Source organism: Alosa pseudoharengus, unplaced genomic scaffold (genome assembly GCF_046254945.1).
Source record: "Alosa pseudoharengus isolate Yale_2024_CS ecotype anadromous, Long Island Sound unplaced genomic scaffold, YU_APseudo_1.1 YU_APseudo_1.1_scf_20, whole genome shotgun sequence".
NCBI classification, from domain to species: Eukaryota; Metazoa; Chordata; class Actinopteri; order Clupeiformes; family Clupeidae; genus Alosa; species Alosa pseudoharengus.
The window spans coordinates 19,238,665-19,253,703 of NW_027468664.1; the positions used below are offsets into that span (position 1 = coordinate 19,238,665).

The window sequence follows — 15,039 nt, forward strand, 5'->3', positions numbered from 1 at the left end:
TGAAAAAGTAGGTGTATAAGTAAGGATATATACTTTGTCCAATGAAATTGTCCTAGTTATTTAATTCCTATGTAGATATGTCATTCAAAATAAGTTGTGTCTAACTTTGTTAATTTCATAAAATTACTTAATGTCCATACAATTTTCACAAATGTCTTTAAAAAAATTTTTTTTTATTTGATTCCAAACCTTTGGGAACAGTAGTGTAGTTAAAGTCTACCAATGCATTGATAAACACTGGTAAATAATGGATAATCAAGAGAGACTGTACAATTTGACATTCCATTGAATTATTTAACAATTTTGTGTATGTCATAAAGGCACCTTGGAAACATCATGTCATAGAACACAACATGGTGTAAACTGGAATTCTTGTTCACTCTTACTTTAGTTTGTGCAGGAGATAGTTGATTTTGAATTGTTTGGTATTTTTGTGCTTGTGTATGTGGTTGCTTTGTTTTTTGACCTGCTACCTAGCAGCGCGGCAGGATGAGGATGGCGACACGTGCAAAATGATTAAGAAGAGGGTCAGAAAATACAGTCTAGAACAATTGACCATAGAATTGGAGGCTTTGGGTGTTCCGCTCAACGACAGGGCTAATGAAAATAAAAGCAGGAGGAAGGTCAAAAAGGAGCTACAAAAGCTCCTCATTACAGAGGAATTGAGGAGAGCTACATACGTTGGACCAGAGATACTTGAGGAAAGAAGACAAAGGCCGACCCTGCCTTTCCCAATTCCAGATGACATAATGAATGTGTTGAAGGAGCTGATACGTTAGACTCAAAAAATAATGTCCTGGACAGCACTCTGAGTGAGTAAGTGTAGACAGGCCAGTGAGAACAAAAGAAACAAAAAAATCTCTAAATGTTCAGTTGGCTGCTGATTTTAACATTATGAACTTCCCGACAGATTCTGACACTGTGAAGAGCTCTGTGAGAGTGTAGGGAGAACATGAACTTAATGAAAACGTGGTTTTGGTGAACATCCTGAAGGCCCTGGAACCTCCTCAGGGTAAGATTTGATGTTTAAGCATCAATTCATTACTGTAACAGCATACATAACAAGAACGCATTCTTCATGAATGTCATTTCTTCAAGGTCTAACACTGGTATGTCCTGAGGACCTAAAAAAAAATAAGATGGACAAAATGGCAAAGGATGGTACGTAACAGCAAAAATGATTTACAGTAGCTAGTTGATTAGAAAAAGTAGAAAAACAAAAATCTTGTTTCTGACTGAATTTCCACCATAACATATTTCCACCATATCCATAGATGTGAATATAGCAAGACAAGAACTAAGCGCAGGAGAAGGAAGGAACTTAACACTTAAAATGGCCCCTGGTTTGCAAATGGATGGAGGAAAGAGAAAATGCGTTGAGGCATTCGACCAGAGACAAGGAGAAGGAAAAAAGACATGAAGTCTGTTTCTGGTGTCACTATAAACTAACTCTTCATACATACTCTCCATAACAGATGTGTTACTACTTTATTTTGCAGGGCTATAACTTAATTTTTGAAACGTGTAGACTAATGCATTTATAAAGATAGCTCCTTCTTTTCTGACTGTTTTTGACCTCAAGTAGCTCAAATTACCTTTTTGTTTCTCTTCTCCCTCAAATAGTACAGCAGTTTGCAGCCATACAAGCATAATTGTAAAAACATTCTGTGATGGTGACTTAATCGTGTCTATCATTCAGGGTGGGTAAGCTAATAATGTGCCACTGAAACAGTGGTGGCGGCAGCAGAAAGGGCCTTAAATTGAAACTAAACCCTGAGAATATTAGCTCTCATGTCATATACATTCATCATCAGTGTGGGAGTGCACGGAGTCATTGATGCTTAAGGGTAATAACATTTATGGGTTTTATGGTGAGTAGTGATCTGGATAATTACAGATGTGGCTTTGGAAAGCTGTAGAATAATTAGGTGACAGTAATCATGTTAACTGGAGCTTGTGATGACTTTGTTCATTGTTGCTATAGTAGGTTTGGCTGCAAAGATAGGACATCAAAAAATGTTCCTTTCTCACATGAAAAAAAATCTTGTTTATTTCTCTTATACATGTGAATGGAATAAGCTCTATTTTAGGTTTTGTCCATTCACACCTGCATACCCCTTACCATGCATTCCGAAGTCAAGTCAAATAAATTCCTAATTGAAGCTGCTTCAGAACCTCTGCATCTGTATTTGGACTCTGGCACGCTGAGTTCATTAGTGAGAAGATAGCACTATCCACCACCCAAAACTGCAGTCGTAACAGTCTGTGGTGGAAACCTGTAGCATTTGATGTAGTGAGAAATGACAATGGAAGAAACAAGTCACACATTTCTGGAACAGCTTGACTCAGACGGAATAATGACCCTATTTTAGTGCCCGTTTGGATGCAATCACATGAGGAAACTTAAAAACACACCAGAGCCTGAAACAGCCTTTGTTCAATGGGGGTACCTAAGGTCGTATGGTGGTCAAATATAACTTTAACTCACACAGGTGATTCTGGATTAGTGGTCTTTCTAGGGGTCTTTTTAACATCCAAGAACAGCACCGGAGTCATATAAGTATGTGTGTGTGTATGTGTTGCTCACTATACCTCGACAAAGTGTTCCAGGTCCAGTTTAATGTAAATGCCATATAGACACCTCTGAAAAAACATTGCATGCAAGCGTATAAGCTTTTTTGCAAATTTTTTTTTGAATTCACTACCTTTAAGTCAGTTTTCGTCACATTGGACACCACTTAAGGTAATAATATGTATCATTATTATACAATAATAATATATTGTAATAATACCATGTTGCTTTAACCTGTGTTGATTTACCCACACACTGAACAGGCCTTCATAGGCCTCTGTCCTATGCCAGCAGTTAATGAGATTTCATTTAGCATGGTAGTCTCAAAGAGACTATGTTTCACACACTCTCAACCAACTCATGGATCCAATACAGGGGGTAAAAATATCTCTTAAAGTCCCAACAGTTAGGTATGGGTGGTGACTGGCACGGGTAGGGTGGGTTGTGTTTGTGCTGGTGTGGGTGGATTGTGCCATTTCCAGAACATTCTCTTCAGAAACCCATGTTGGTAGTGATTTAGCACAAAGTAATTATTGCTACCTGCCTAAATGTGTACAGGATTACAGCAATTATTAGGAGTAGCATTAGTCATGTTTAACCTTACCTGACTTTACCTCACTAAAGTCATGGCAGTTACTGTTACAGTGGTGGTTCCTCAATGAGTTGGTAGTTGTGGTGAAAGGGGTACGCTGGTCTGTAGGTGGCAAAATTCTAGTGGTGATAATTTAATACCTGGACATGGTGAACTGCCATCAGCCATTCACAGTAGGCTATGGAAAAAGAAGGGGGGAGGGCCCTTCATCTTCAACAGCGCTCACTGTTAACCTAAGAGACATCATGAATCTTTTACGAGTCTATAGACACTGCAAAATGAAAGCGCCTGTTACATATTTTGACATGACTTCCTCTGAGATGTGCTCAGCCTCGGCTTGAGGAAATCCTAAAACCCATGACCACTGTGTGTGTGTGTGTGTGTGTGTGCGTTATTTTTACCCTAAAAGGATCCCATACCACTAGCTACCTGCACCATCTGTTTTGCATTATTCCCCCTTCTCTCTCTCTCTCTCTCTCTCTCTCCCTCTCTCTCCAGTCCACTGGCCTATAAATTCTTGCTGAATGACATTTCTTATTCTGTGCATTCCAACCCAAAGACCTTGCTGCGGAGTCAGTGAGGAGAGCCGGTGATCAGCCCTTCTGGATTCGTTTCTCTGAGCATGGCAAAGACTGTTTGCAGTGAAAACACCAAACAAAATAATCTCATTGTCCTCCCTTTGGCTTGGAATAAGGAACTTCTTTCCAGCTTGTCTTCACATAAGTCAAAGTGTGTGAGATTCCTCATCCCCCAAACACACTCATTCATACACACACACACACACACACACACACATGCTGGCACGAGTACAGGTGAGAAGAGAGAGAAGACATAACAGGTGTGAGAGTCCTATTCCTTTCCGTCCTTTTAGCATTTTCAGTCCTAATGTAGTGGAGATACACCAAAGGTGACAGAAATGCTTTACCATAAACAACATTGCATGAGAAGGGGCCTGGAAACTCTAGCTGTGATCTCAATGCAGTGGGAGGGTTGGAGTTGGTTGGAGTGTTGAGAGAAGGGCAATTACAATGTCTTTTTCCATGGAATACAAAAAAACAACGATTAATCTCTCATATGTGAAATCATAGCACTCACACACGCACATAAACACATACACACACAGTCACAGACAGACACAGACACAGACACAGACACAGACACACACACACACACACACACACACACACACACACACACACACACACACACACACACACACACACGACACACACACACACAACACACACACACACACACACACACACACACACACACACACACAGATACAGACAGACACATATACACATCTGGGCTCAATTTTTTTCTACAGATGTAAGCAAAGCAAACATGCCAGCAGACACTCTCTTTCTACAAGACCAGACAAACAACACGCAACGCCAGCGGGGAGGACACGATTTCATGGACACGGACATCCATCTTTGTTTTGTTTCACCAGGCCAGCTCAGTGCATTCCTATATTCTTCGGTCTCACTGGAAGATGCTTATTAAGCTATGGTGTGCTTGGGAAAGCTTTTGTTTTCTTTTCTACATCTGGACAAAGACAGCACTGGGTAATTAAAACATCAGCCACACAGTGGCCCCATTGTACTGAGTGTCTAAAACAGCCAAGTAGCATGAAGTAATTAAAGCAAACCACCCTTTAAGGATATCCCAATCCTCCATGGTGAAATGGTTCACTCTCAGAAGATCCAAAGCCACACACCCTCCACAGTCCATGCTGTGCTGCACCACATTTCAAAGCGTCGTACCATCACTCAAGTCACACTGATGTCACTGGCCGGTCACGGATGAGTCAACACAGAGACACTGTTCCAGACAAAAACACTCAGTCTGCGTGATGGACGACGTGAGAGAGACAGAGAGAGAGAGAGAGAGAGAGAGATAGAAGTTGATGACAGCGAGATGGAAACTCTACATTGCCTTCCCTGAGTGACTAACGTGGCTTTGGAATATAATTTCATAATTTGAAAAAAAAGGTAGGTTCCGACACTTTTTCAGGGGTTGAAGCTGAGAGGGCTGAAGTCCCTCTGACATTTGGCGTAATCCCAGCCCAACTGCAGGTTGTCCACAGTAGGCTCCAGTTTGCAGACCGATGATCAAAAATCCAAAGATAATGTTGCACTCTGTGTATATGTGTGTGTGTGTGTGTGTGTGTGTGTGTGTGTGTGTGTGTGAGAGAGATAAAAAAGAACTGGAGAGAGAGAGAAAATTACATTTCATAAGCTGAGAGACATCACATTACTCTAATCAATCTGACATCATGATGAAGGATTAACCTTTTTAACAATGAGTATCATACAATGAGAATATTATTTACAGAGCTGTGACTATAAACGTTATAGGCCTAATTCTTCTTATGTGGTAACTGAAAATTCTCTTTGTACTGACGCACAAAATAATATTTATCGTTCATGCCAGTCATACTCAACCTTACAGTTTCAAAAGCTCATATCTTTCCATCCAACAACTTATATTCTATGCCTATATTCTTCATATATATCTTCAACCACAAGGCCAGATAAGACTGACTATGCAGCAGGAATGTGCTTGGAGAGAGAGAGAAGATAGAGAGAGAGAGAAGATAGAGAGAGAGCGAGAGAGAGAGCGCCTATTTCACATTGTGGAGAGTCATGGAATTCCATAATCACCTATTTCAACTCGTATAGGTCCCTATGTAGCTAGAGAAAATAGATACAAATTGAAAAGGCATACCCACCAATAGTTACCGCAACTGTAGAGCAATAGCAAAAACGTATAGGCTACAAGAGCGTATTTGCATATATTGATCAAATTATGAAGATCTCTCTCTCTCTCTCTCTCTCTCTCTTGTAAAGGTAGTCCCAGCGAAGTCGAATTCCCCACCCCTCACAATGGCCACTCCTACTCACTTTCTATGACCACCTCAAATATGACATGACCAAAGTAGATAAGTTAAGTAGCGCCTGGAATCATCGTGGGACGCAACGTCGACATCTGGAAACGATGTAAGGATTTGTACATAATGTTTTTTGGGCGTGACTAAACGTGGACTGGTGTTTTGGTCAATATTAATGAGTTTGAAGTTTAAATGTTGTAGCCTAAGTTCGACGACATGAAATGGATTTACTTGGGATGGCAGTAGATTCAGGGAATTTGCGTCATTTTGACTAGGTAGGCTGTGCCATTGTACCCTCTGATGGTTAGGCTACTCGGCTGTAAGGTAATGTAACAAAATATCTGCGAAACATTTGGGTATCTTCCTTAATATCAATGTTGTAATCGAGCTGTTGGTACAATCTTCAGACTTTGACGAGGTTGAGGTAGGCTATATATGCTCTGGTATGATCACAAAAAACATATTAGGCTACAATCAACTTTGTCGGTATGATATTTGTGGAGGGCTTTTTCTAAACTGTTTTCAATGAAATCGCGTTTTTAGATCAGTGCATGCAAAATGTACATGAGGTAGGCTACACATGAGCTACATATGAGGTACGAGTTTGTTTTCTTACGCGTCATCTATGAAGTCAACCTGTACTAAGCCAGCTGTTCAAATCTTAATGATTATCCTTTGTGATGAACGCATGCCTCTGCCTGCTCATCGGTGACACGCCTATTTTAATAGCCTACGGTGCCACACCTGAGGGCGAGCGAGTGGGATCTTATGACGTAAGTAGTCTGCATCCCTTCCTGTAACGACATGCCACATCTCATCTAAGGATGTCCTCGGTGTAGATTGGTTTTCTCTAAATCAGTGTTGACCCCCATAGCAACTTGTATCCAGACCAGTCACTTCAAAGACTGTAGAAACCACCAGACGTGTGAAGTCATTTTGGATTAAAAAAAAAAAATAGATAGGCTATATATTGTGGTTGTGTAGTCAACATTCTATAGGCCTACATAATAAGTGTGTGGGAGATCAATGAAGGGATTGTACACAGCTGGTGTATATATACAGTGCCCTCCACATTTACTGGCTCCCCTGGTGATGACTGAAAAGGTTGTTGAGTGAAAATCAATCTTGTAGTTGTGTTTTATCTTAAGCCATCCTTACACCAGAAGACTTTGACAAGATTTGGGAAAGATTCTTGAAAGATTGTAGTCTTTTGAGCAAAGCTTGAATGGGGGCCATTAAGACTCCAATCTTTCAAGAATCTTACCCAAATCTTGTCAAAGTCTTCTGATGTATGTGTAGCATTAGTTTCACAATGAAAACCACCTTGAAGGGAAGCAAATTTATTCTGGGAAGAAGAAATCCTCATAGACATAGAACTTTTGAACAAAAGCACAGGTGCCACAATTATTGGCACTATAAAAAATAACTGAAACGTTATAACGTAATAACGCTGTATTTCATTCCAATCCAAGTTCTGTAAGGTAATCAGAGTGCTTGAACTTTCAAAGAGTAATCCATGATTTCCTGTTGGTCACACAGAGATCATAGAGGCCTCATTCTTCAGCATGGGAGCACACAATTCAAATAAAGGAAAAGTGCATTGACCTAATTTAATGGATAAGCAGGTACTTGCCTGAAAATGCCCATATTTTCAGTTAAAACAACACTTAGGAAGTTCCAATCAAATGGAACTGAAACTTGCCTGGAAAAAGGACCCGTGTTATGGATCTCATCCCTATATGCTCAGTGAGAAGGATGATACAAGGTAAAATCCAATGCACGAGACAGGAGCTATGAATCTGGAAGATCAGGAGATATTCCGTTAAGAGGAATTCTTTCAAATCCAATACTTTGTATTCTCCAACTTGAGATGTTATAGGAGAAGACTTAGAACCCTTTTATTGGCAAAGGGAGGCATTACAATTAAATACAGGGGTGCAGAATTCATTTAAATAATAAATACAGGGGTGCCAATAATTGTGGCACGTGTGCATAAATTCTTTATAAGGATTTATTCCCCCTCTCAGAATAGAATAGCTCATTTTCATGGCAAAAGATGTTTCTACTTCTTTCTACTCCTCTCTTCCAGGGGTTCCAACTGGTGGAGGGCATTGGTATTGGGAACGAACCGTTAAAGAATAATGTTAAGTTAAAGGGGGTTTCGGCTAATGTTGAGGTCTTCTCATGTCCCACGATGTGGGTTTAGCTATTTCAGCTTCAGTCTTGCCCCATTACCAGTTGAAGCCCCAGGGGACCTCTTAATATGTGTGTGTGTGTGTGTGTGTGTGTGTGTGTGTGTGTGTGTGTGTGTGTGTGTGTGTGTGTGTGTGTGTCTCCTTTTGATCCTCTTTCTCATGTTGGGGCAGGTCTCAGTCTGTAATAACGTGGACAGGATTGAAAGCTTTACGCAGGAGCTGCCTTCATGCTTGATTAATGAGCAGCGTTGGTCTGTGGTCAGTGGTTGTTAAAAAACGGAGAGCTCACTCAGTCTTCTCTTTTTTGTTGTTTGCATGACATCATCACTGTCGTTTGGATATGCTCACTTTTCTGCCTCTCTGGCGACAGATGTGAGAACGGGGTATTAATTTGTGTTTTATGTGTCTGCCCGAAGTAAAAGGGGAGAAAGCTTCACTACACACAGATCAAAAACACATGATGTGTGCGTCTTTTGCACAAACAGCAGTGGCCGATTTTATTTTTGAGCCGGGCACAAAAATACAGTGACCATCTGTTTGAAAATTGCTTTCATGTGAAGTCATGACGGCAGTTGTGATGTTTTTTGGACAATGCTGGACGCTTTAGAGATTCTCTTAATTTCCATTAAGTCTTGACCTTCTAGTCACATTATGTGGTCGTGAGTGTCTTGTTAAGGCAAACGAGGGTTCTCTTGCACCATTGTTCGCCTTCTGCCAAGGACTATTTTGACGCTTTGACCCCCCATGACCTCTGTGGGGTTTTGTTGCTTTTTGTCTGTGCGTACACACACAGGAAGATGTCTTTGGCGACCTGGTGTGTTGACCGTGGCACACTGGAGAAAAAGAGAGGTCAAGTCAGTGCGCACAAGTGAAGCCACAACACACAACGCTACACACTTCCTTTCTTTGCTGTAACATCAGCTGCTGTCATCACAGAACTAGCCAGACAGTTTTATGTTTCTGTTTTGCCAAACCTCTCGAAGGACAATAAAAAAAAAGGAACGAGAAATCTCTGTCTAGATTTTCAGTGTTTGTTTTTCCCTTCTTCCTTTGCAGCTTAATCATGCCGAACTGGGGTGGTGGAAATAAGTGTGGGGCCTGTGGTGGAACCGTATACCACGCCGAGGAGGTCCAATGCGATGGGAAGAGTTTTCACAAGTGCTGTTTCAACTGCAGTAAGTGGGGCCTTCTCTTCTGTATCAAGTCCATCCATCCATCCATCCATCTTTCTGTTTCTCTACCTTTTTTCTACCCGTCTACCTCTAGTCTATCTCTCCACCACCCTTTTTCACCTTCTCTTGGCACACATATCATGCTTGACCATGCTATGGATACTGTAAGTGATAGTGACCAAGACAGCTCTGCATGGGAGGCATTGCCTTCGGGATTCCCCTAATGAAAGGCCCTGTTGGGGTCAGACCCAGGGCCCCCAGGTTTTGTGGCCCATTGGTCTCATTCTCAGTATGTAATTATCGGCATTGTCATTGACTAAATATCTGTATTGCATCCAGATTTATAATTTTAATCGAAAGTCCTAACAGCTGAAACAGCAAACTGTTGTAGTGGTTTACATTTCCACTGGCAGGTTTTACATTGCAAAAAAATGTGTAGCGATAAGTACATATTTAAGCGCATACAGTATAGTGAGCATATATTTGGGATCTTATAGTGTTCAATTGATCAGTTCCTCAATTGTTGAACTTGAGGCCACACATAATGTGACACACAAACAAACTAGCACACAAAACGTGTGTGTCCTATAAATAAAATGCCCCCTTTCTCTATCTCGCCCCGTAATTATTTCTGTAGGCGAGTCGAGTAAACACTCTACACTAACACCAGCAGAAGTTATTGCATACACAAGACACAAGGGACTGGTTAATCAGTCAGTGTTCCACCACTCGTGTGTTCAGTGATGTGTGTATGGAGCTCCAGTGCACCTTAGGTGAACTTCTGGGGACGTCTCTGGGTAGTGTGTGTGTTGTTGTTGGGGGCGTGGGACTTCACGGGACACTGCTGAGCGGCTGAATGCACATGTTTGGGATTAGCGACTGCGCTATCGCCAAGCGAAATGCCATCAACAATCTGGCCCACATAAGAAGTGTTTATTTTTACGGCCATACCGACAGAGGCCGCTTTGTTGGGAGCAGCCATTGATGAGATAATGAGAAGAGGTGGATTGGGCTCTGTGTGTGTGTGTGTGTGTGTGCTTACGTGTAGCTGTTTTTCGTAACTTTTCCATGTTTTCCCTCTTCAATTTGGCTTGAGATGTCCTTGCTATCCCTCAAATCTATTTTTGAATTCCGAGGGATGACGTCAATAAGAAGTTATAGAAAAAACATCAACCAGCAACCTTCAACCTTCCTTCCCTCTCACTGTCCAACTGTCACAAAACATTAAAGACCTTTATAGCCATGTATCTGTTTTTAAGCCCCTCGAGTCACTTGCATGTGAGTCACAGTTCTCGGACAAAAAAAAATCCACCTGATGATTCTAATGGAATTATATACTGGAACACATGACAGGAAAGAGAGAGAAAGAGAGAGAGAGAGAGATAGAGAGAAGGGGGGGGGGTCCTTATCAATTAGTATGTATGAATTGAAGACACACAAACAGCCTCCCTCCTTTCTCTGGTATGATGTTGTTGCCAGAGGAAGACAATAGCAGCCCTCTGCTTCCTAATCCACGAGTCATCCACCCACCCTAACAGAACCAGCAGTCTGGCCTTTTTCCACCCGGCAGCCTCCCCAGTCACATGGGTGTGTCACATTGCAGACCAGGAATGCAGATGTAGGAGCCCATCATTCATAAAAAATATGTCCGTTTTTTCCCCCCAAGTGCTACTGTTGTGTAACTTGTGTTTTCTGTTCATGTAGATGTGAGAAAGATCGTATGTGTATGTGTGTGTGTGTGTGTGTGTTGGACACCTTTCACCGTCATGTACTTGATATCCCAAATGGTCTGCAGGAAAGTTTTAGACAGAAAAGGATTGACGGAATATCTTTGAGTTACTTAAAATGTGTGTGTGTGTGTGTACAAGTGTGTTTACATGTATCTATTCTGTGCGTTACATCCTCTCACTGCCACGTGCTTTCTGTTCCCCAGTGGTTTGCAGGAAAGGCCTGGACAGCACTACTCTGGCCATCCACGACAAAGAGATCTACTGCAAGTCCTGCTACGGCAAGAAGTACGGCCCAAAAGGCTACGGCTACGGCCAGGGCGCCGGCACGCTCAACATGGACCGAGGAGAGAGGCTGGGCATCAAACCAGAGGAGTGAGTGTTTGCACGCCGTTGCCCTGATACCAACATGTGTTTTGTGTCCCTTCTTGCGGCTCCGCCACTGTTTATTTTGCTCTGGAAGGCCTGTGGCGAAGAGAGGGGTGGTGGTGGAGTCGATCTTTGTTCTCTATTGGTAGTCTAATCCCTAATTTGAATGTGTTCTCCAAAACACAGTCTCAGTCTCTAGCTGGCCTATGCCCTCCTGGGGATTGGAACACTGAGTATTGCGTTGCTGTGTGGATAAACAGCCAAGTCGTGCCAAGCCAACACTGCTATGCAAATGTAGTTGTTGACCCACAGTAGTGGTTTTGAGGAACAGGGTGTGTTGCCGAATTCGGCCTGTCACTGTTATTACACAGTAACCTAGATAGTGCTTCTAGAAGATTCTTCCCAAGGCAACCATTGTAATTCGCACAGAGGCAGATAGCCATGTTCCGATAAGATTGGCCAGTATCAGTCCACCCCATTGTGGTGCAGGCCTTCACGAGGCCTTGTGGGCAGGTTTTTGGTGCAAATGTGTGCTTGTGTGATTTACCCGTCGGTCCACTCGCTCGCTGGCCAGTCCAAGCGAGAGCTCCCCGGGGCTGCTGACGGAGGAAACCCTCGCTTCACGCTGCGCTCGCCTGTTTAAGGCCAGTCTGTCCCAGCCCGCAATGGCCCCCGGGGCATCAGGTGATTGTTGTTATGAAAGAGGCCATTATGTAAGAGCGGCTCCTGGACAGGCCCCACTGACCCGTTCTCCCTGCCCCAGCACAAAGCGCTCCATTCAGGGGCTGCGGAGGATGGGGTGGGGTGGCTCCCCCCCCCCCCCCCCCCTCTGCCCGAGTCTTTGTTAGGCTGGGATCCAGGGCCTATCACCAGGCACTGATAAGAGGGGCGACTGATGAGCCTCAGAGCTGGGTTCTCATCTCCCAGGGTTTGAGGGGAGCTCAGCTCAGTGCCACAAGGACATTCAGTTCAGGAGGGTCAGTGTTTTTCCAATGGAAGGTTAGGGGGAAGATGAATGAGTATTCATCATGAGATAGAGAGGAGGGGAAGCTTGAAATGTGAGATTCTGCAGGAAAGATACTGAAAACTTATCTGATTTTAATAAAAGAAAAAGATTCATGCAGTAACCTTATAGGTGTTGTGAGTTTATGTTTTTCATTAATAATGTCACTCTTTTTATTTCCTCAGGCAGAAACAAGTCCAACGGCTTATTTGCCAGCATTGAGATTGAAATGGCAGCTGTAGGAATGTTAGCTCATTCTTTACTCCTTGTTTCCCTACCCACATAAGGCCTCAAAGTCATCGACCCACTACCAACCCCAACCCTTCCAAGTTCGCCCAGAAGTTCGGCGGTTCGGAGAAGTGTGCCCGCTGTGGGGAGTCAGTGTATGCAGCCGAGAAAGTAGTGGGAGCTGGCAAGGTGAGTACACAGCTGTGTGTGTGTGTGTGTGTGTGTGTGTGTATGTGCTTGTATTTCAGTTTCAATAATGAAAACCTCTGTGAGAGTTGCCAAACGAGATCCCCTCTTCCAATTTTAGTACACACACACACACACAGATGAGACATCAGCAGTTTTCTGCCAAGGAATGATCTGACTTCATCCTCAGCTGTCTGGTCATGTTTTTAATAACACAAGCGAAAAGAGAAAGGAAAAACATCCATTCTCCACGGCCTCTCCCATTTAATAAACTCCAGATTCAAGGCGTTTTTGCGATGGCCGGTTGAACCGTGGCCGCAAGCCGAACGGCAGTCAATCGCGTCCTGCGCGCTGATGTCATTCTGGCTCTGACCTCATCAGCCGCCCGGTTGCTGCGGTTCACGGTGAGGGGATGGCAACGTGTCCCCGAGATTAGACAGATTCCTGTGTGTGTGTGTGTGTGTGAGTGTAAGCGCTCGCAGATGGACTGGTGGAACATGGCCAAAACAGCCGACGGCCTGCTCCAATATTGCTGACCGGTGTGTGCTCCAGCAATGGCTTTTTGGATGAAGGCCTAAAGTTAAATGAAAAAAGAAAATCTCCTGGATCTCTGTCCTTGATATCCAGATGCTATATTATTTTTCTTCTGATCAAATGCTAGTTCACCCAAAAGGGACGTTCTATCATTACTTATGTCTGCTTATTCTTGTAAGGAAAAGGTCACACTTCATTCTGTGAAAGGATTTTCCACTTAAAAGGTTTTTTTGTGAGGAAACCCATTTTGTGCTACACAAAAAGCCAACGTTAGCAGCTGTCACAGCTAACCTGTAGTTCAGTGGATTTTTTGAGGGAACTATCCCTTTAAATTGCTCTCTCTCCCCCTCTCTCTTGCCTCTGTAGCCATGGCACAAGAACTGCTTCAGGTGTGCCAAGTGCGGGAAGAGCCTGGAGTCCACTACTCAGACGGAGAAGGATGGCGAGATCTACTGCAAAGGTGAGGAGGAAAACACCACCAATCTACCAACCTCATCCGCATAGCATGGCCATGGGGCCACGGTTCACACACACACACACACAAAGAAATGTGATCTCAACCATGAACCAGAATACTGGACGGACTTGTTTGTCATGAGAGCAGGTACGCAAATGATCACGTGATGACGCTGGGGTTAAGCTTCCCAGCACTGCTTGTTTGCCACTGGCGTGAGGTGGTTGAGGACTAGTCACAGCCTGGACACATGCAATACACAATGCAGGCCTCTACATGATCGGAGAATCTATCATTAGGCAAAATGCTTTAAAACCACAAATAATATTGTGGTTTGGAGACAGCCGGAGTCATTATTCATATATATTACCAAACCATCTATGGAATGTTTAGATCTAAACAGTGTCAAATTGTCATGCAGTCTCATGTTTACAGAAAGACTCAATTAGTATTATCCGAGAAACATTTAACTGGAAAAACCTTGGAACTGACAGCAGGGAGAGCCTCACTCCTCATCAGCGTCATCTAAACACACCATAAACTTTTGCACATGTGCCTGTAGCGAGGGAGATCTTTCGATCATTTGCATGCAGTCTAAGCACTCCGATAGCCAATTCCATACATGCGTCGGCTGACCGATTAGACCACAGTGAGGCATCTGCTGGCGTTGGCCCTTTGGCAGAAAACGAGAACCTTAAAGACTAAACAACACTTCCTGTCTGCCAAAAATAAATAAACAAATAAATGACGGAAGCAAAACAACTTTTTTTTTGAGACAGGAGTTTAATCAGTGAGGATGTGAACTCTGTCCATCTCTAGACACATTAGCTCACAGTTGAGACAGTTTTGTGCTGACAATTTGCTGTGTGTGTCTTCTGAATCTGTTTCTTTAGCATGTTACGCCAAGAACTTTGGACCCAAAGGATTTGGATATGGCCAAGGAGCAGGTGCTCTGGTTCACGCCCAGTGATGACCGCCAGGAATAACTGACCACCAACTTGACTGCTCCCACAGTTGTGCCTTTGTACATTTTGCATTTCTCGGCTGCTTGTGAGAAGCAGTTTTTAAACTAACCCCTTGTAGGGAAGTGGGGTGGGTGGGTGGGTAGGTT

General features: G+C 43.2%; 1 protein-coding gene across 2 annotated transcripts; it reads left to right on the forward strand.

Moving 5' to 3' along the window:
• Positions 1 to 6,078: 6,078 nt before the first annotated feature.
• Positions 6,079 to 15,029, forward strand: csrp2 (cysteine and glycine-rich protein 2). Of its 2 annotated transcripts, none has more exons than XM_076296788.1 (6): positions 6,079 to 6,169; positions 9,312 to 9,430; positions 11,361 to 11,529; positions 12,814 to 12,943; positions 13,841 to 13,934; positions 14,822 to 15,029. In XM_076296788.1, the coding sequence occupies exons 1-6, from the start codon at positions 6,099 to 6,101 to the stop codon at positions 14,896 to 14,898; spliced, it is 660 nt and encodes a 219-aa protein (XP_076152903.1). In that variant the 5' UTR covers positions 6,079 to 6,098; the 3' UTR covers positions 14,899 to 15,029. The 2 variants fall into 2 exon arrangements, with proteins under 2 accessions (XP_076152903.1, XP_076152904.1); XM_076296789.1 differs by lacking the exon at positions 6,079 to 6,169 and adding an exon at positions 6,318 to 6,335.
• Positions 15,030 to 15,039: the final 10 nt, after the last annotated feature.